General features: G+C 40.8%; 2 protein-coding genes across 2 annotated transcripts; both read left to right on the top strand.

Moving 5' to 3' along the window:
* Window positions 1–8,432: 8,432 nt before the first annotated feature.
* LOC122129431 (cytosolic phospholipase A2 delta-like) lies at window positions 8,433–16,013 on the top strand (the record flags this gene model as incomplete). The annotated part of the gene is made up of 12 exons (XM_042704350.1): window positions 8,433–8,441; window positions 9,675–9,756; window positions 10,551–10,687; window positions 11,382–11,507; window positions 11,612–11,652; window positions 11,838–11,880; window positions 12,845–12,893; window positions 13,099–13,217; window positions 13,810–13,881; window positions 14,024–14,058; window positions 15,741–15,879; window positions 15,990–16,013. Coding segments are annotated over exons 1-12 (876 nt in total), but the record flags the coding sequence as incomplete, so codon positions are not given.
* A 554-nt stretch (window positions 16,014–16,567) lies between these two features.
* On the top strand, window positions 16,568–18,526 carry LOC122129430 (cytosolic phospholipase A2 zeta-like). The gene is made up of 5 exons (XM_042704349.1): window positions 16,568–16,664; window positions 16,829–16,943; window positions 17,230–17,367; window positions 18,115–18,284; window positions 18,494–18,526. Exons 1-5 carry the CDS (start codon window positions 16,581–16,583, stop codon window positions 18,524–18,526), a joined length of 540 nt encoding a protein of 179 aa, XP_042560283.1. The 5' UTR covers window positions 16,568–16,580.
* Window positions 18,527–21,589: the final 3,063 nt, after the last annotated feature.

Here is a 21,589-nt window from a genome sequence, read left to right as displayed (position 1 = left end):
CTAAAGACAAAATGGCGCAAATCCAAACTTCTCATCCATTATCAAATACACAAAGAGATGCTACGCAAATATAACTCTGAAACATGCAAAGCAAGACAGTCTTCCTTCTTTAACATCATCAGCAAGAATATGAACAATGGTCGAGTTATTTTTTTCAACAGTTGAAAAGTTAAATAATCCCCCTTCACAATTACGACCCGGGCTTGTCTCCATAAATAAGTGCAATGAGTTTGCATCTTTTTTCAAAGGTAAAATTGATAAAATCAGACTGAACATATTATCTCAAATGCAAATCACTCAAAACCTCGAACCACCAGCAACAAAAAGAGGAGCACTTAACTTGATGTCTGAATTTAGCTTGATTGACATTGAAATTCTTGTAAAAACAGTACAAAACCTCAACTCTTCTACATGTGAATTGGATATTCTACCTACCAGCATTTTTAAATCTGTCATTCACCTCATCTGCTTGAAATCATAAATACATCATTACAGAATGGCACATTTCCTAACTCTTTGAAAACAGCTTTTGTAAAACCCCTACTGAAAAAGAATAACCTGGATGCCTCCACATTAAAACAACTACAGGCCCATATCCAATTTTCCATTCGTAGGCAAAATTATTGAACAAATTGTCTTTAAACAGCAAACCACATTTTTGACACTGAATAACTGCCTTGAAGACTTTCCGTCAGGTTTTCGTGCTAATCACAGCACTGAAACAGCTCTTGTTAAAGTTATTAATGACATACGCCTAAATACAGATGCAGGTAAAGCATCAGTCCTAATATTGCTGGACCTTAGTGCAGCCTTTGACACTGTTGATCACAACATATTACTTCACCGACTAGAACACTGGGTTGGCGTCTCAGGTGTTGTTATCAAGTGGCTGAAATCATACTTACAAGACAGGATCTTTTTTGTTGCAGTTGGCAACTGCACCTCAACACCTACGTCCCTGACCTCTGGAGTCCCTCAGGGCTCAATTTTGGGTCCACTTCTATTCAACCTTTATATGCTCCCACTTGGACAAATCTTGAATAATAATTTGATCTCCTATCATAACTATGCTGATGACACCCAAATTTACTTAGCTTTGACACCTAATGACTATGGCCCCCTTGAATATCTTTGTCATTATATTGAGCAAATTAACCACTGGAGGTCTCAGAACTTTCTCCAGCTTAACAAAGACAACACTGAAGTAATAATTTTTGGTAAAAAGGAGGAAAGATGTAGGATTGTCACCCTTCTTAACAAAAAAGGACTTAAAGCAAAGGATACTGTCAGAAATCTTGGTGTCCTCATAGACAGTGATCTAAATTTTAACAGCCACATGAAAGCAATTACTAAATCTGCATTCTACCATCTCAAAAACATTGCCAAACTTAGGGGGGTTTATGTCAAAAGATGACTTGGAAAAACGAATTCATGCCTTAAAAAAACCTTAAACAGCTTCAAATGATACAAAATGCAGCAGCCCGAGTTCTTACCAAAACAAAACGAACTGACCACATAACCCCTATACTGAAATACCTGCACTGGCTCCCAGTAAGTTACAGGATTGACTTGCTTGTTTTCAAGTAACTTAATGGGATAGGGCCGAAGTATCTATCTGACATGTTTCAGCAGTACGTACCACTCAGATCTCTCAGATCACAGCAGAAATATCTATTAGTAAAACCCACTGTCCAAACTAAACAGGGTGAGGCAGCACTCAGCCACTATGCGGTTCACCCCTGGAAGAAACTTCCAAAAGACATTAAAAACGCTCCAATTATTCCCAGTTTTAAATCTAGACTAAAGACCAAACCTATCTCAGATGCCTTCTGCTAACTGGCTATGAACAGTTCCTTGAAGCATTATTGCTTACTGTAGTAGACTAATGATTTTTATTATTCTTTTGTATGCTTTTATTTCCTATCTTTTACTGTTTTTATGTCTTAATGTTCTCATGCTTTTATTTCCTAATATATACGGTTATGATCATGTACTGACCTTTTGCTTTTATTTATGTGAAGCACATTGTATGGCCATTGCATTGCCACTGTGTATTTATGTGAAGCACATTGTATTACCACGGTGTATGAAATGTGCTATACAAATAAACTTGCCTTGCCTTGCCAAAACATCACCTTGAACAATAACCTGAGCTGGCTTTGGGAATCCCCCTTTGTCAGCTGGCCCTCTGATTTCCTGGTCATGTCACAAAGCATCCACACGAACAGATCAGGAATGATTTATGGTTCTGTTTATGTGATGAAACATGACCTTAAGACATGGCTTGGTAATATGTAGCAAGGTCACAGAGTATATATTTGACTGTAAGAACAAGCAGCAGATGATAAGAGAGAAGAATCGTCCAGTTTCAGCATGAAGACTTCTAGAGCTCTACTGGTGCTCCTGTGCTGCTGTTTAGCTGAGACGCAGCTCAGAGGAGAGACCATCAGTGAAAATGACATCACTCACCAGGGTCACTATGGTGAAGCAGAGACCAGAGAGAATGCGGTTATGGGTGCAGCACAGAGAACTGAAGCTGCTGCCACAGTCTCCACCCAACAAACCTGCCAGCCTGACATCCACACTGTGCTGAGAGAGATGAGCGGACTGATGGCGAAGCAGAGAGTGGAGCTCAGATACACTAAGTCATAAATGGAGGCCATGGAGACCAGACTGACTGAGAGACTGGCTGCAAGTGAGAATACCATGGAGACCAGACTGAGAGCCAGTGAGGATGAAATAATGAATCTGCAGAAAAGGAATGAAGGTAAATAATTGTATCCTCCCCATACTCCCAGCTCCCTCAGACTGTAGAGGAGCAGAACGGGGAGGCCAGATACACTAAAACACAAATGGAGGCCAGACTGAGAGCCAGTGAGGATCAAATTAACAATATGCAGACAGAGAAGGCAGGTAGACAATTATATATGTGTGTGATTGAAAATAATAGGTAGACATTTAGGTAGTCAATTTGCTGTTACAAATTTGTATTGATACTGACGATTAGCCTGTTACTGTGCATGCTAAAACATCTACATGTCATTTGATCCTGCACTTCTGTCAATTAATCTACTCTATTTAGACCAGTAACAGACTAACTATGAGACTGAGGCTTTGGGTGCATGTCAGTTCATGCAAATGTGTCTAGTATACATTGTAAATTGCGTCAATGGTTATGTTAACTATTACTTTACCTGTTACTTTTAGCAGAATTGCCTTTGATACTGGGTAATGAGAGAGAACTTTGAAACCCTGACCTTACCTGAACTTGGCAAAATCAGCTCTTATCTTTGCTATTTTATGCACTCTGCACGCACAAGGCAATTAACTGGTTTCATACACATTGAGACCAAACTGGGACGCCGTAAATGAATCTATGCATCTGTGTTTTAAATGTATTGCTGTTCGTAGCCCATGAAGAACTTATTTAGTTCCCAGAGAGAAAAGTATCTTTTTCAGTCTCACTGGAAACAAACACAGGGAGATACACAGGATGATGGAGATAATTTCCAAACACTGTTAATGACTTAAGAATATATGAATCAAGTGCATTGTATTAATATATTCCTTGTATGAATCATGTACTTATGTAAGCAGGAACATGGCTTCCGTGTTTCTGCGTATGTGTAACTTAGATTATTAGGTGCCACTTAGTCTGCATATGTACAAGAGCATGTTTAGACCAGAAGTGATAAGAAGGGACGAACTGTGCTTCTTCCGACCTTGTGCAAAACTTCCATCCTTGCCTCGGTGGTCAGAAATCCACCACGTGGTTATCCCTGCTGAACGCTAAACTTCTGTCTATATAAACCTTGTGCGATGTGTTTAATATTGCTTCACTTTCAGCCTTGTGCTGGGAGTGAGCCCGATTGCAATTGTTGTTTATCTAATAAATATACTTATATGCAGCTCCTGAGGAGTCCTGAGGTAACTAGGGTGAATTTTCACCTATCACAGGACCCTTCAATACTTGGACAACCCTGGTCTACAAACACATTATTACCAACATTACAACGTACAACTCCAACACAGGTGAATGTCCATGTAATTTTAACACATCAGATGCATAAAGCTTTTCATCAGTAGTGTGTGTGTGTGTGTGTGTGTGTGTGTGTGTGTGTGTGTGTGTGTGTGTGTGTGTGTGTGTGTGTGTGTGTGTGTGTGACCTGCTGTTCTTCTTTCACTCAGGGTTCTTTACAGCTCCGGTGAAGAGAGTGTATGACTTCAGTTTTTCCGTCTATGGGGATGGCGGCTCTATTGACTTGGGAGCTCTATAGGAATGGGCAGCACCTGGTGGTGGCGTACACCAGACTTGACCATGGCAGGATAAACGCATCTAACGGTGTTAGTGTGCTGTTGGAGGTGGGAGATGTGGTGAAGGTTCTCCTGCCTCCTAAGTATAGGATATATGATAACATATACCATCACAGCACCTTCAGAGGTCACCTGCTGTTCCACGTCTAACAGACACTGCAGTAAGTCAGCTGACTAATTAGAAAGTGTGTTATTTGTATTACCAAAAGAGATAAAACACACAGACTCACACACACACACACAAATAGAAATGACATTTGCCACACCTGCTTTCTAGCTGTTTCTAGCTGTGTTTACTTTTCATTGTGCTTAGCACATGACACATTTAAGAGATGACATGATTTGGACAATGAAACTGTCAATATTATATTAAACACCTAATTATCGTGGTGCAAACAGGAGCTAGCGTCTTGGACCGCTTATAGAGGAGTCATGCTTCACTCCTGCTGGTAGCTTTATCAGGTCACAAACCAAAATATACTGGTAATTTCCAAAGGTGACACAGCTGTGTTTTGATGCCTTTTATGCATTATGCTTTACAAATGATAAGAGAGCATAATAATAATAAAAAATTATTTTTAAAATAAAAAAAGAAAGTGCGTGAAATCAATTGGAAGATTAGTTAATCAGTCAGATTTAACTAATTCTACCTAATGTTAATCTTATTATCAGAAAATTAATCTTCCAATTGATTTCATGCACTTTCTTTTTTTTTTTTTTTAAATACATTTTTATTATTATTATGCTCTCTTATCATTTGTACAGCATTTTGAATTACCAATGTGTATGAATTGTGCCATATAATAAACTTGCCTTGCCTTGTGTATAGCCGTTGGCCAATTCTATGTCTCCAGCACTTTCAGGAACCACACTGACATCTCTGATAAAAGCTGTACTTTTATTCAATTTCCGCTCAAAATGTTTTTGACCAAACAAACCACACGTCCATAAACTGCACCAAATGAGCAGTTGATGTTCATCACAAAATGGAGGAAGCAAAACATTGTTCTCATGATGCACTTACATCCACAGTTAGGGCTGATGACTTTTTGACTGATATCTGTTGGGGTTGTTGGACACATGTTCTTACTCCCTGAAGCAAAGTTACTGTGGAGTGTTTGTGGGAGTCTCAGGAGATCCTGACTAGGTACGTCTGTGGTCGGGATTGATTGCTGGGATGTTTGCCTGTTAGACACTGTGGAAGTCCTCCAGCAATGCAGAGAGCCAGGTTGTAGAGTGTGTTTGTTACAGAGTGGATTTAATGTAGGTGTGTGTGTGTGTGTTTCACTGGGGTTGTGTCCTTTTCGATGATGTAGAAAATGCCCCAAATTAGAGTCAAACTACATTATTTGTCCTGAACTTTAACTCAAATCTACATGATTTCTACTACAGTTTTGCTTGACTGCCAAGACACAATATTGAACCCAATTGTCAATTAAATTAGTAACTAGCGGGTCAACTACTTTTTCACATAGGGTCAGGTAGGGTTGGATAGCTTTTTTCCTTTAATAAACGAAATCATCATTATAAAACGGCATTTTGTGTTTACTCTGGGTTATTTTTGTCTAATATTAAAATTACTTTGATGATCTGAAACATTTAAGCGTGACAAATATGAAAAAATAGAAGAAATCGGGAAGGGGACAAATACTTTTTCACAGCACTGTACAGGTAAGATTGATACTAAACAAACTTGCTGATTTACACAAATAATAGCAGGACACACTCTCTTATGGACTCACAGCAAGAATGAACAGGCAAATGTTCCAGTCTGCAAATTGTCCACCAAACTGCTAATGCTGATGACTCTACTCCAACTTCTTCTGACCAACATTGAACGGAGCCGAGTCAGGCTTATGTAGTGGTAATGGGACGATGTGATTGACAGGTGAAGGGGGTATTCTGATAGGACATTGATTATCAGTGGGATCTGGGGGAGCTGTGAAACTGTTCTGGGGTAACTGTTAACAGTCTCATCACCTTCTGTGCACGTGAACCCTATGTGCAGCCCATGGAACACTGGGAACACAGGATTGGTTGACCTCTCTGTGTCCCCAAGCATCGTGCGTGACCTGCACCATCTATGGGCTGCACAGCTGGACACCGCTGAGAACAGAAACCTACATATTCACTTGTCCTCATCAGTGGTTTCAATTTACTTATTTTAGTTGAAGGAAGTTTTTACATCACTTTTCTAGTAGGATTATGTAAAAGTCTTAATTTTTTTAACTCATGAATTCAGGGCTCTCAAGTTTTGAAGACAGGCAAGAGTGACATATTCCCCCCCAAGGCCACGCCCCCGGCCCGCCCTCCATCCCTGAGCAGTATTCTGTCCATGTCATGGTGGATGAATGTCTTATATATGCCATAGTCATAGAATTGGATGTATTAATTAGGAAAAATGGTACTCATGAACATTGTAGTCAACCTTATGCATTTAAATGTCCCTTGACCTCTTGCACACTCATCTCTGCAGTCACTGGCAAGTAAAAGTTTTTGACTGTGCTGGTTGACTTCAGTGCCTACTGTTTGGCCTGATGCCCCTTACTGCCTATGTGCCTTGTCACATCCCGCACACCTGGATGGGCACAGGGGTTCTCTTGACGGCAGATAGAGCACCAGTAATATGAGCTGGTGCTTCCTACAGTAATAAATGGCCATTTAGAGGTCCATTCACTATTAAAAGAGGTCAGGTGGCTGCTCCTGGGACTTTTCTCCCTTTTGTTCTAGCCATCTCCTCCACTGTTTCTTCCTCTTCCACCTGCACCATCTCCTCCTCGTCCACCTGCACTGTCTCTTCCTCTTCCACCTGCACCGTCTCCTCCTCTTCCACCTGTACTGTCTCTTCCTCCTCCACCTGTACTGTCTCTTCCACCTGCACTGTCTCTTCCTCTTCCACCGGTACTGTCTCTTCCTCTTCCACCATCTCCTCCTCTAATGTGTTTACGACCTTCTCTGGGCCTAATCTGGCCTTTTTAGGGGGCTTTCCCCTTTGGGCAAAGGACAGGGTGCTCATTTGTTTTTTACCTAACATCTTTGAAAGACAGATGAAATGATGCATCCATGGCCAGGATATTTATAACATGCCAGTATGCCTAATGAGCTCGCGATTCACAACTTCACCAGGCGTGAAGAAGCCTCGTAATCTGAATAGAATGTTCAAGCAAACACATTTACAAAAAATAATGCCCATAACATCATTGAATATTAAGGGCTGCCTAATATTCGTTCGAATTATAGGCTATATATATATATTTTTAATAGGCCTACTCGAATTTATTATAGCCTATTAACGAAGTTCGGAGTCAAAGCTATAGTCAAAAGGCAGGCTGTATCCTAAAACTGTGTTGGCCACCAACACTCATTAAAAACTGATGCTAATTATCTGGGAAATATTCTCTAACTGCAGTCAAGTTGTCATTGCTTGTGTCAAACCATTGTGAATTTGTTGCAACATTAAAACAGGAGACGACTTACTCGAACTGTAGAAGACTGATGCTCGGAGCTCCAGTGGTTTCCTCAGGTGAACGAAACTTTCTGAAGATCAGTCGCGCGCAATTCCAGGATGCTTTATTTCATTGGTTGCTGGATGAAATCTTACCCAGATACAAAAGATACGTTTTTTCTGATTGGCTATTCTGTAGGCCATTTCTTTTTTTTGATTGGCTGATAAGTGGCAACTCACGGCAGAACTCCTGGTGAGTCGGGGAGACGTGCTTGATTCCTTCATGGTGAGGGCAGCGCGGCCAGGTCATGTTTGCACGCTGCGGCACATTAAATAGCCTAGAGTTTTTTTTTCAGCGTGAGAAATACGATGTGTGGCGGTAGTGCGTGACTAAAGACCGAAATGAGTGACTGTCACGCTCAATGCGTGACACTTGAGAGCCCTGTTCTGAATTATAGTTAACAACAAACTTTTTTTCAAGAGAGACAAGGCTAAAAGCCAATGTAAATGAAAATATTACAACGAAATATAAATTGACGTATAGGCCTACATTTCCAAGAAATCCAAGGAGCCACCCTGCGCAAGGACGGGAACTGCAGGTATACATTCTCTGTTTGTTTGCTTTTGACTTACCCTCAATTTGACATCGATGGTCTGGCTGAGATAGACGACCATGTCCAAGGTAAGCAGACTATGAAGTCTTCGCAACTAAAATATGAACAGAGAGCTTGCCAAATGCATTTGGCTTAGCAGGAAATCATATGTTCGAAACCACTGGTATTGATTTCTAAGAAGGATCTTAGTTTAACTAAGTAGGAGTATAGTTTAGTTTAACTTAATGCGAAGTGCACTGATATTTGAAGTGTAGACCAGCTGTCCTGTATGTCCACTAGATCTTATGTTTTGTCTGATGCGTATTAACATGTTATGTTATAGACCCATTACCGAAGAATAAGACAGGGAATTGTATTTCGTGTTTTACCCTAGCGGGACATTTTGCAGCTCAAATTAAGGTAATCTCTGAATTGTGCTTCTATCTAGCTGTGACATGCAAAGTAGCTAAACATTTGAAGATAATGACAAGAAATGTCCACTAATTTCTGCCCTGAATTGTTTGTCATATAAACTACATGTTTTAAGTTAAAAGACCGTCGTTAGCCATTATTGCGTGCATTAAATAAATAAATCTCACGCGTTGCGGAAGAAGAGACTTGTCTTTCTGGTTTTAAGTGCTGACGATCCAGGGAGGTACCTGGTGGTAGGCACTACTGTGTTTATTCGTCTTAAAGCTACAGTCCATGGTACTTCTGAAAGTTAGTCGAGCTAAACAGCCAATCAATTGACATCCTTCCTTCCGAGCTCCCGAAGCAAAGTGTTGATTGGCTGGGATAGTGTATTGCTCGTTCTGAATTAGAAAACTGGGAAAAGCAATTCGCTGAATAAAAAAAATTGGATTAGAATTATGGACTATATCTCTAAATGCTGGTGTGTGTCTGAAAAGTTGAATGTTGGTATGTGGTCATTATTTATGCGTTTAGGAATATAAATGTTGCCAACCAGTGAAATAACTCTTCAGTGCATATGATTTCACTTGAGGGCTAGTGTGTGTATTGTGTTTTGACACTTTTCTCAAATGACATTTGGTCGTAGGTAGTAGGAGCTGTGACTTTTGTCTCCTGCTCGTTCATTTTGTTTACGTTCCAGCCGCACGGCAGGTTATACAATATGTGACGTGCGCGACCAGCTGAAATGACACCAAAGATCACCAAGCGCCAATAGCGTTATTTTTGGCGCGCGCCACCGTGCGCAAGGACGGGAACAATGCTACTATCTACGGTGACAAGCAGTAGTTAAATATGTGACGATAATGACAAGAAATACTGAAGCGTGACTGAAGTATTTGTTTTACCCTCAGTGCCACCAGCTCGAGGTTGTGCCCTACTGGAGGCTCTCGGTTACTGTCCTGCGAGCAGAGCTCCACCACTCGCATGACTACTGTGAGTCCTGTCAATCAATCTATCAGTCTGTCTTCATTGTTTTAAAGTTGCAGTTTCTATTCAGCTGTTTGTTTTGACTAACGCAGTAGATAACCTTGTATGCCAGTTGTCTGGATGTCTTGAATGACCGTGCTCTAACTGTTGTTGGGTAGCAATTATGTGATTAGAATTAAAATGATCACTTGAAGAACGAGTTCATGCAAGAATTAAAAACAAGTGTGTGAAACACATTTTATTTAAAATCTCATGGAAATGCACTCTAGCATGCTGGGGGTTGTGTGCTCTCATGCATATTTTTGTGCGTAAACACTATAGTGCACACGATAATGCAGTGTGCATTGCCTGTCAATGGTCAGTTTTCTAATGTGCTTGTGTTCTTAGCCTGTGTTAATGTTTGTGCCCCTGACTAGTTTCCTTGTGCATTAGCCTCTCTGTCACCATTACCCACTGCATGTTGTGTAAGCATATAAGACCCCATTGCCTTCTTTATCAGCTGTCTGACATGATAATAAATGTCAGAGAGCCAAAACGAGACAGCAAGTTTTGAGGCAGCAGTCATTTCAATGTCTGCAGAAGTCAGGCATGTTGACAAGATACCACAACAACAATTTGAGATTCAGATTGCTCAGACTTCATCTTATGGTTGGTGCCAAACAGATCTGAGATGGATAAGTTGGCAGATGTGGAGATGGACAGACACAGATAGACAGAGAGAGAGAGATAGAGGGAGAGAGAACCAGAATGATGGACTGATAGTATACTGTATTTAGCTTCTTCTCAATGCTTCTCCTCAGTTTCGGAGTCGGACTGCTACGTGATTCTAAGGCTCCCCACGTCCTCTGCTCGCTCTCACCGCACCCAGACAGTGCCCAACAGCAACAACCCCGAGTGGAACGAGACGTTTCACTTTCGCATCCACAGCCACGTCAAGGTCAGACCCAACAGCAGTCATTTTGTGTGAGCACGAGAGAGAGCAGGACATGTCATGATTTGCATGGGTGAGAAGATGGTGCGGAGGTTGCAAGGTGCCTCCATAAGGAAAAAAGAGCTTATCACCATGTAACAGTTTTGTGCATACTTGCAAGAATTAAAATAAATGCTTGAAACGGTCTTAATTGAAAATGCATTTTGAATGAGCCACAGGCTTTTGTAGGCAATCCATGGTGTTTTGCTGTATGAGAAATACACTTATTGTTTTAAAAATATCAAGAATTAGTCAGTAAATGTCCCACAGCAGCTGAGAAAACTGCATTTACTGTACTGAATAAATTAGAGGCACCTAATCAATGACAGACCCCTTTCATTGGCCAACACATGACCACATACCAGTCTAAAGCTGAAAGAGTTTTCACCTCACTTACCAGCAAGCAAAAGGCATCATAACCTACATACAGTAGTTTTCACTTTACTCAACAGGAAAGCATTATATTGATCAGTACAGTTTCTCAGTCAGATGTTACACATTTCTGTTACACAAGTCCTGTTTCCCTGTCTTTGTACCTCCATGCTCATTATAGTTCCGTTGCTTTATTTGCCACTAAATGCTAAACCTTTCTTCTTTAGTTCCCACTCGATGAAAACTGCAGAAAGATATTGATTCTGATATATCTACCCTTCTCTTCCAGAATGTTCTAGAAATGCACGTGTACGATGAAGACTACTTCACGCAAGATCTTTGCTCTGTCGTCTTGTTTGATATCAGCAATCTCACCCTGGGCCAGCAGACCAAAATCTTCATAATAAATGAAAAGGTAAAGCCCTCGAATTGAAGCATAGATTGAGGCAATGTGACATTTTACCCCCTAAAATACTAAATATGTCTTCAGATCTGACGTGCTGTTCTTTCTGTGCTCAGACAAATGATAAGCTGTGGGTTGAATTTGAGATGGCAGAGAGGTAAGAAAACAGACACTTCAATAAATAAAAAGTTCCACTAATTGCTACCCTGAATTGTTTGTCATATAAACTAAATCTTATTTCTTTATACCCTAAGCTCTATAGACTGTCGTTAGCCATCGTTAGCATGTAATAAATCATTCTCATGCGTTGCTGAAGAAGAGACTTGTCCTTCTGGTTTTCAGTGCTGAGGATCCAGGGACGTACCTGTCCAATGGAGTCCTGGTGGTAAGCGTTTCTGTGTGTATTCAACTTTAAGCCATGGTCCATGGTCCATGATTCTGCTGAAAGTTTGGTGATACTCGAGCTCAACAGCCATTGAAATTACCCCCCTCCCTTCCGTGCTCTCGAAGCAAAGTGTTGATTGGCTGGGATAGTGTATGGCTCGTTCTGAGTCACGCTCACACAAAGACTGTGTAGGTACACCAGTTTTTCCAAGCGCACACACAGAACAGACAGCTAGAGGACTGGGAGAAGCAATTTGCTGAATTTAAAAGAAGTGGGTTGGATTAGAATTGTGGACTGTGCCTTTAAAGGCTGGTGTGCATCTGAAAAGTTGCATGCTGGTATGTGGTCTTCATTATTTATCCATTTAGGAATATAAAGTTTTCCATTCAGTTTTGCCATTGGAAAAACTCTTCTCTTGAAACCTCAGTTGAGGGTTAGTGTGTGTATTGTGTTTTGACACTCCTCTCAATGACATTTAGTGGTAGGTTGTATTCTATGAATTCTATTGATATATGGTATGTAAAAAAGTGTGTTGATGTGGCCTTTCCATCATTCCATGTCCATCCATGCTTTCGGTTCAAATGTCTGCTATGCAGTTGTATGCAATATTCACTTAAAATTATTTGAATTTTTTTTATAAGTATGTTTATTGAGCATTGACGATACAAAATGCAACTGCCATACAGATCTGCATCTTTTGACAAAAATAAAAGTTTTCTGTGAAAAAGTTTAATTAAAACATTCAAAATGTTATTTTCCAAAATCCTAGAACGCTTGGAAAACCGTTTCCATTTAAAAACAAAAAGGACATTTCTCTCTCATTTCAGGACTTAAAAGAGCTCTGACAAAGCATGTAATATGTCAGTGACATAAGTTTGAGTAGAGAAGAGTAATACATGATAGGGTTTTCTTGACTCATTTTAACTGTAATAGTTGACATTCCTCCTTATTCTTCTGCTTCTAGGCGGCACCATTCTCCACTCTAAACATCACGGCAAATCTTCTTGGAACTGGTGAGCAGCAGAGCGTGTTCAAGGATAAAAAACAAATTAATTCTAGTACAGGTGTCAACTTGTAAGAGCAACACTCTGTGGGAAACTCTCAGCTCAGCTGTAAAATAAGTCTCTCTCTCTCTCTCTGTGTGTGTGTGTGTGTGTGTGTGTGTGTGTGTGTGTGTGTGTGTGTGTGTGTGTACAACATTTATGTGTCCTGTTGCAGCACTCCAGAGCCTATTACTGAAGTTGAAAGGAGCTTATAAAGAGGAGCATGTTCTCACTTCTGGCCTGGTGGTACGCTACTACATCAACAGAGACCTGGAGACAGAGCTCTGTGTCCAGGTACACACACACACACACACACACACACACACAGAGCTCTCTGTCCAGGTAACAAAGACTGGACGCCGATATTCATCAAATAAAGACAATCATCACACAGAAAAATATCAAAAGTTATGAATTGTCATTGATTAGTTAAATATAACATATGATTAATATATCTTTTGTAAATTCTACACTGTCATATTAACTAAATGTAACATATGACTAATATATCTACTGGGAATTCTACACTGTGCCATATTAACTAAATATAACATGATTAATATACTGTATCTATTGTAAATTCTATATGCTATAAAAGGTCTTGCCATTGCCATTTCATTAACATTTACATTTAGCAGACGCTTTTATCCAAAGCGACTTACAAGGATGTATACACATTTTACATTTACACTGATGGCACACTGCACATCAGGAGCAATTAGGGGTTCAGTGTCTTGCTCAAGGACACTTCGACAGGGAATCGAACTAGCAACATTCTGATTACTACTGATTATTACTGATTGCTAAACGACTTCTCTACCCCCGTACCACTGTCGTACATTAAAAAACTAAATCATTATTTTCTTTATTCATCTTCTGTTGTTAGGGTGACGATACAGTTCAGCCAATCAAACTTTCACCAGATACCAGACAGGAAGTGAAAGTGCCTGTTGGAATGGTAGTACACGTATTCACTTATCTTATCTGAACATTCATCTATCGCTAATTTTGTTAGTCTGAGACACCCATACAGTGGAATAAAAAATCTCAAACAATCTTGCCAAGAAAACCAGTCAAAGTAACACAAAGTGTTTTTACAGGATGTTGTTGACCTGGAACTGAAGAGTGAGGAACGGTAAAATCTTCCCTTCCTATCTAAAGCCTACAATATTCTTTAGCCTCTGCACAGATAGAGGTAGATAAACTTCTCGTTGGAGTTGTCGGTATGTTTCATTGCATATAGAGAAGAGAACGTAAATCACTTATACAGCATATTAAATTACCACCCGATTAAATCACAACTGGAAAAGCAACTCTGTCACAGTAGATTCCAGGTTTTGGTCACCGGTACATACTCCACCATGACCTTTTACCTAAATCCAACAGTCCATCTGTTATGATTTTCAATGACCAATATGTTCACTGTGTGTGAGTGTGAGACTGTGTGTGCAGTGGTGTATAAAGTACCCAAAAGCCATACTTGAGTAAAAGTGAAGATACCTTACTGGAAAATGACTCAAGTAAAAGTAAAAGTAACCTTTTAGAATACTACTTGAGTAAAAGTCTTAAAGTATCTGATCTTTACTGTACTTAAGTATCAAAAGTAATTTTCTGATATTAAATGTACTTAAGTATTGAAAGTAAAAGTACAAGTAAATGCTGTTAATAAAAAAGCAAAGGGACAGAATTTTGAGAATTATGAAGTTTATTCTGACTAGAATGAGCATACTTATAAACTGGGCCTTATTTGAACACAATTTAAACACAATAGGCAATACTAAAGCAGCACATTGTAACATTTTGTGAATGGGCAACCTACTCCTGAGTATCGCAAGGTATGCATAAGGCACAACCTGAGAGCAATAACCTGGCGATCTGATACAAAGCCATTGCAGGATCATATCAGTACAGTGACTGTGAAATACTTTCAGCAACATGCACACACATCCCTTGAACAATAACGTTACTAGCAGCTATCTTGATCCACACTGCTACGTCACTGTACTGTACTTTAGATTGTCACCATCCTAGCTAGCTAGCTAGCTAGATACCTCGCCAGAGATGGAATAAAGAATAATAATAATCTTTGTAGGTAGCTAACTTGAAATATTATATACAGATCTTACCCAGCGGTGAAATAACATGACTAGTCTACAAGGTCGTGCTGGTGGCATTTAATGAAGAGGTCGTGGGGTTTCTAATTTTTTGATTGAGACCTGTATGCTTTTGCTTCGATTATTGTTGTGTCCCCTTCGTTGTTGATCTTAATGTTTTGGATATATCCTTCCACTGCATTCCAGTGAGTTCAAAAGACGTAGCAACACTAACTAAGGGGGCGGGGCTTTTGCGAACGGTCAATAGCGCATTAACGTGCCCTAGGACCACTGATTCGCCAAATCTGCTTGCAGTCTGTGTTCTACCACAGTCCCCATCGTTGGTCTCACTCTCATCACTCTCATGATTCATTTTTTTTTCTAAAGAATTTGTAACGAGTAACGAAGGTTTCAGGGGAAATGTATCAGAGTAAAAGTATCAGTTTTCTTTGCAAAATGTAGCAATGTAAAAGTAGAAGTAAACAGAAATATAAGTAGTAAAGTAAAGTACAGATATCCAAAAAAACGACTTAATTACAGTAACGAAGTATTTCTACTTCGTTACTATACAACACTGTGTGTGTGTTTATTATTTTATCATCGCTCTTTGCATGGCCACTGTTTCAATTACCAATAACAATATCATGTCAATAAAGTGAAACTGAATTAAATAGGCTGTTACCGTTTCTTTCCTGACTGCTGTTTTGTGACGGTGACCCTGTAGGCCAGCGCAGGAGCTGGCATTGCGTCTGGACTTTGACATCCCGTCAGCGGAGAAGGACTTCCTGGAGAAGAGGAAGGTGGTGGTGGGGCGGGCTTTGCACAAGCTGCTGGAGCTCAATTCCCCTCTACAGACAGATAAGGTACGGTGTGTTTCCCAGTTCAGATACTCAGATTACTGGAGCCTGATTGAAAACATTGAATTTTTTTAAAAGAACAACAACAACAAAACTATTAACTGATTGTATTGTAGGTCCCCCTGGTGGGTGTGGTTGCTCAGGGGGCGGGACCAGGGCGATGACTGGCGCTTTTGGGAGTCTGAAGGGTCTCCAGACTCTGGGAATCCTGGATGCCGTCAGCTACATCACTGGGGTCTCAGGGGCCACATGGTGAGTCCCCTCATAAGTAAGAGTTAATGTATAGCACACCGTCAGCTTACATCACATGGTGAATCCCCTTATATATCAGTTATTTGCCAAAAGTGAACGGACTACTTGCAAAATGATATGAAAGATGTGAATTAGAAGCACAAAACCTGTTTGCCAATGGGCAGAGGTCATTCATTTCTTGCAGCGGTCATTAGAATATCAGACCTCCGAATGTTGGGATGGCTTGTAATAAAAGATTGTAGCATATAACGTCACCTGCTTTTACCGGCATGATTTCCCTGCAATGTTATATGACATGACAATGTGTCATCTTATAGGGCCATGTCAACCCTGTACGAGAATGCTGATTGGTCGCAGGGGGACCTGGGTGTGGTCACTGAGCCAATGAAGGTTGAGATGATTAAGAGGTACCAGAACATCCTGTCCACGGAGCGCTCAGTTACTACAGGGAGGAGATGGGGCAGAAGGAGAAGGAGGGACTTCCAGTGTCCTCCATTGACATGTGGGGTCTGGCCATCGAGCACCTCATCTATGGGAAGGTACTGCAGGATACATACAGGACAAACAAAGACACCAAAATGACTCTATCCTTTGTTATACAGCCCCCATACACACACACACATACACAAACTACAGTTATTTTCCCAGCAATCAATAGATTATGCAAATCCTAAAGTGTAGTGTCTGGTCTTTGCAAGTGCAGAAATGGGACAGTACCCTCTCTGACCAGAAGAGGGCGGTGTCAGGGGGACAGAATCCTCTGCCCATCTACACAGCTGTGAACATGAAGACCAGCCTGAAAGGCATCACAGAGGCCGGTAGGCATTACTGGAACTCAATTCTAGACAGCCCATGATTTTGTGCCAAATGATTCAACTTGGAATGTGATACTGATGCATGTGGTGCACTTTCCTCCTAGAAGATCATTCTGAAACAGCCAGCCAAATGTGCTTGGAGATTATACAGACAATGTATTTCCTCATTTATCAATGCATTCTCTGGAACATGTGCCAATCTATCTTACTTCTAATCCCTCTTTGGATTCAGTACCTGTGTGTGTTTGTGTGTGTGTCTGTGTGTGAGTGTCATGTCTTTGTGTTGCAGAGTGGTGTGAATTTACCCCGTATGAGGTTGGTTTTCCGAAGTACGGTGCATTTGTACCCACTGAGGACTTTGGCAGTGAGTACTTCCTGGGTCACCAAGTCAAAAAACTTCCAGAGACTCGTCTGCCTTTCATGATAGGTGAGATATGGAATGAAGCAAGGAGGGAGGAAGGGTGTGTATGTGTGAGAGAGAGAAAGTCTGTGTGTGTGTGTGAGAGAGAGAAAGAAAGAGAGCCATTTTGTTCATTTCTTTAGATGTGTGTGTGTGTGTGTGTGTGTGTGTGTGTGTGTGTTCTGTAGGAATATGGTGCAGCGTTTTCTCCATCAGCCTTACAGAGCTGTGGCACCTTGTCACAGGCTTTGCTCCATTCTGGATAGGTGGTAATGTCGCCCACACAGGTACTGGTGCTTACAATCTACTAATTTTAAAACAACCAGTCACATTTCACAAACACTTTTTCAGGTTATGACATAGGCACATAAAAGGTTAAACACCATCTGAATACTGTAAAGCAGCTCAAAGGCCTCTAAGGCCCCATGCACATGAAGTCTAGTTTGCCTGAACCCGGATTCATTTTTCACACATCCACTTTTCAAATCGCGTGCACACGAACCCGGCGAATCCGATTGAATCCGCTGTAGTACATCCCCCACGCCTGTTGGTGAAGCTTTAACGGTGCTACAGACAACTGAAGAAAACGGAGAAGAAGACAGGAGCATAAAGGAGGATTGAAAGCCTAAAAGGGACATGTGGAATTGTCAATTTTGACACACTTTCAGTACAACAGTTTAAACTAGCCGTCTCCAGACCAGACCGGACACTCTTGTCATGTAGTGCTGGAGTCATGTCTGGCCCAGTGAGATTTCTGAGCTTTGTCCTCCACAGAGACGGACAACAAGCCGTCCACGCTGGACACCTTCCTGATCAAACCAGCCACCGACATGGTGCAGATGATCACCAAGTTCTTCACCAACCGACCCTTCATCACGCAGATTTACAACTTTATGCGAGGCCTCTATCTCCACTGGGACTACAACACCAGTATTGCTTTCACCGTAGGACAAGGTAATTTCTTTATACCATATCGTAAATATAACATATGCCATATGTCGTATCACATATGTTATATAATGTGTTTATTTAGGTATATAAATAAATACTTAGATAAGTATATGTATAAGTGTGTGTGTGTATGTAATATGTCATTAGCTGGACAGTCTAACAGCCGCATGACTTATATCCATCCTTTGTGGTCCATGTCCAGACACACACCCTGATGCCTTTCCGAACCAGTTGACACCAGCGGACCCAACCCTGATCTGGTGGACTCAGGGTTGGCCTGTAACTTGGGGTTCCCCCCTGTGCTGCGACCCCACAGACGTATGGACCTCATCCTGTCCCTCAACTACTCCTGGGAGTCTGATCCGTTTCTGGTAAACGTCCGCTACCCCTAGTCTCAGAAATGCATGCTTGGAACTCATTCTCAATTCTCAATTGAACATTGTTAAAATGTGTTGCTCCTTTCATTCATGTGTGAGATGTTGCTATAGTAATCACAACTGACCTGACACAATTTAAAGGTAATATGCAGCTATCCTGTACCACACTGAAACTAATTCAACACCAGATTGACTACTTAACCATATGTGCCTGCGGTTGAGTTTCATCACAACTGTGAATTTCCAAAAGGAACACTCCTGTCAAAAGTTAGACCTTCCGTGCACATGTGCTGTATCTCTTACAGCAGGGGTTCCCAACCTTTTCGACTCTGAGGCCCAATTTTTCGTATTTGTAACAGGTCGGGGCCCAACAGATACCCCGCTTATTTTAGCTAATATATATTCCATTAGGCTAATTGAATCTATAATCCATTAATTCTAATTAATAAGCGATTGTTATGTGTCACAAAAAGCAACATCAGCACCTGCTACAAATTAAAGAAAATCTAACTCTAGATATTGCATCAACATTGTATTGTGCACCAGAAAACAACATAAAACCACACAGAGCATTTTTAGTCAAAAGGGATTTATTATCCAAAAGAGTTTTGAAACAAATAAAAACTGGATGGTGTGCAGGTGTTTAACTGTAGGTATGTCAGGTGTTTAATAAAGACTGATTATCTTTTTCTCTCAGAGACCAGCCCGTTTAACTGCGTTTAACTGTTTCTCAGGAGTTGAAGCAAACCCAGCAGCACTGCACTGATCACAGGATCCCGTTCCCTCACATCGATTTCAGCCGTGTGGAGAAAGAGCCCATGAAGGAGGTGTACGTGTTTGAGGACGAGAAGAACCCAAAAGCTCCCATTGTGGTTCACTTCCCTCTTGCCAACCTACCTTCAGAGAGTTCAAAGCCCCAGGTTAGTGGACACAATATGCGTTGTAGCCTCCGCTGTCGGTGTGTGAATGGGTAGATGTTGTAGATGCATTAACATATAAAGCGCTTTGATTGCTCTATGAGTAAAAAAGCACTATATAAATGCAGTCCATTTATTTGAAGGTGTCAGGAGAGAAGGGGAGGATGAACTGAGGATGGGAGAGCTGGACGTGAGCAGCAGCGCCTCACCATACATCACCGAGAACCTGGCCTACCAGCCCGAGGACTTCCAGAGGCTGATGGACCTCACTTGCTACAACGTCCTGAACAACCGCGACACCTTGCTGTCAGCTCTGCGCAGGGCGCTACAGAGAATGAGAGTCCATGAAGATGATGGAGAACACAAAGACCACTGCTGTCCCTGAATAGATCCCTCTAATTATCAATTCAATTCAATTCAATTCAATTCAACTTTATTTCGACATGTATATTCTCCATGCAGGCTATAGCATCACAAATAGAACAACAAGACAACACAGAACAACAATACAAGGACAGATAGTACCAGTATGAGCAAAATAATAAATAAGAATGGAGGTAGTGCAACAATAGTAATGTTAAATAAAGTGCCATAAAGTTTGTGTGTAAGAGCTATTTAGGAAGGCTATTGCTTGGGGGAAAAAAATGTTGAGGTGACGTGATGTTTTGGTCATGATGGCCCTGTATCGCTGTCCAGAGGGGATTCAGATAGGAACAGGGTTGGGAGGGTTACTTTAAAAATGTATTCCGTTACAATTACTAATTACCTGTTAAAAATGTTATTCAGTAATCTTATTCAAGTATCACAATATTTGATGACTTTCCGTTACTTTTGGATGATCTCAATGCCAAATTTGAATGAAAATGAAGACAACAGAAAAGAGACATCAATAAGATGGCGTTTACTTAAGCGTATTTTGTAACAGCACAATGTAACCTTAGAAAAGAACATGAAGAAACCAAGTCTTAAGAATAAATTATAGGGTGGATCTACAGAGTAGTATAGCCTAGTAGTATAGTTTACAAATGCTGTTTGAATGTTGTTTAAGTGATAGTCGCTTAACTGACTGGATGTCTGTGTACACGTTAGCAGTGTTGGTGTTACCTGTAAATGCTTCATTAAATGAGTCCTTAGATAACGACAGTATTTTCACCGCGGGGAGGCATAAGGTGCACTGCACTGTTATGTTCCCTCCCACTTTCAGCTTTGAAGACAAAATAGTGTCGATATTTCCAGCCAGAGAAAGCATTTTTTAAACTCAGGTCATCATATGGACTTTTAGGTTTCCAAACCATTTTGAACAGGTTCATTGTTGTTACTGCAATCTGTTTTTCAGAAGAAATTTCTAAGGGGTTACCACAAGTGTTTTCAGGAGATGCACATTTTTATGTTCCCCTCAGAAATTTTTCCTAAAAAACACTTGTGGTAACAACTCACAACCTGTTCAAAATGGTTTGGTTTTTGCTTGGCAAATCTCCCATGGGTGAGCTCAGTGGTGATAGGGAGGGTCGAACTGTGCCTTTTTCTACCTTTTTTATTCCAATAAAGACTAAATTCATTAGAAGTGTGGAGGAGGACAGAATGATTTATTGGGTTAACACAAGTGTTTTCAGGAGATGCAAATTCGTATGTTCCCCTCAGCAATTTCTCCTGAAAAACACTTTTGGTGACAACTCACAACCTGTTCAAAATGGGTTGGTTTTTGCTTGGCAAATCTCCCATGGATGCCATTTTTGCCCAGCCTCTTTCTTATTAGTCTGCATATGTGTAAGATCTGCGTAAGTGAAGGAACCTCTTGTCTATGTTTGGGTGAGCTCAGTGATGATAGGGAGGGTCGAACTGTGCCTTTTTCTACCTTGTGTAGAACTGACATCCTTTGGAAGACAGGAAGCTCAGTTTAGTCAGCTGCAAATATGACTTGACCTGAAAAAAAATCTAACAAAAGGTTTGTCAGTGTTTTCAGGAGATGCAAATTCGTATGTTCCCCTCAGCAATTTCTCCTGA

Source organism: Clupea harengus, unplaced genomic scaffold (genome assembly GCF_900700415.2).
Source record: "Clupea harengus unplaced genomic scaffold, Ch_v2.0.2, whole genome shotgun sequence".
NCBI classification, from domain to species: Eukaryota; Metazoa; Chordata; class Actinopteri; order Clupeiformes; family Clupeidae; genus Clupea; species Clupea harengus.
The sequence above is the reverse complement of the archived record's forward strand: the minus strand, read 5'-3'. Positions and strand labels throughout refer to the sequence as shown.

What these genes read in the sequence shown, in the direction of transcription:
- LOC122129430 (XM_042704349.1), top strand. Translation starts at nt 16,581, where the DNA reads ATGGGGCAGAAGGAGAAGGAGGGACTTCCAGTGTCCTCCATTGACATG. An exon ending in AGCACCTCATCTATGGGAAG is followed by an intron (nt 16,665 to 16,828) that starts GTACTGCAGGAT and finishes TTGCAAGTGCAG; the next exon opens with AAATGGGACAGTACCCTCTC. An exon ending in ACACCAGTATTGCTTTCACC is followed by an intron (nt 18,285 to 18,493) that starts GTAGGACAAGGT and finishes GTCCATGTCCAG; the next exon opens with ACACACACCCTGATGCCTTT.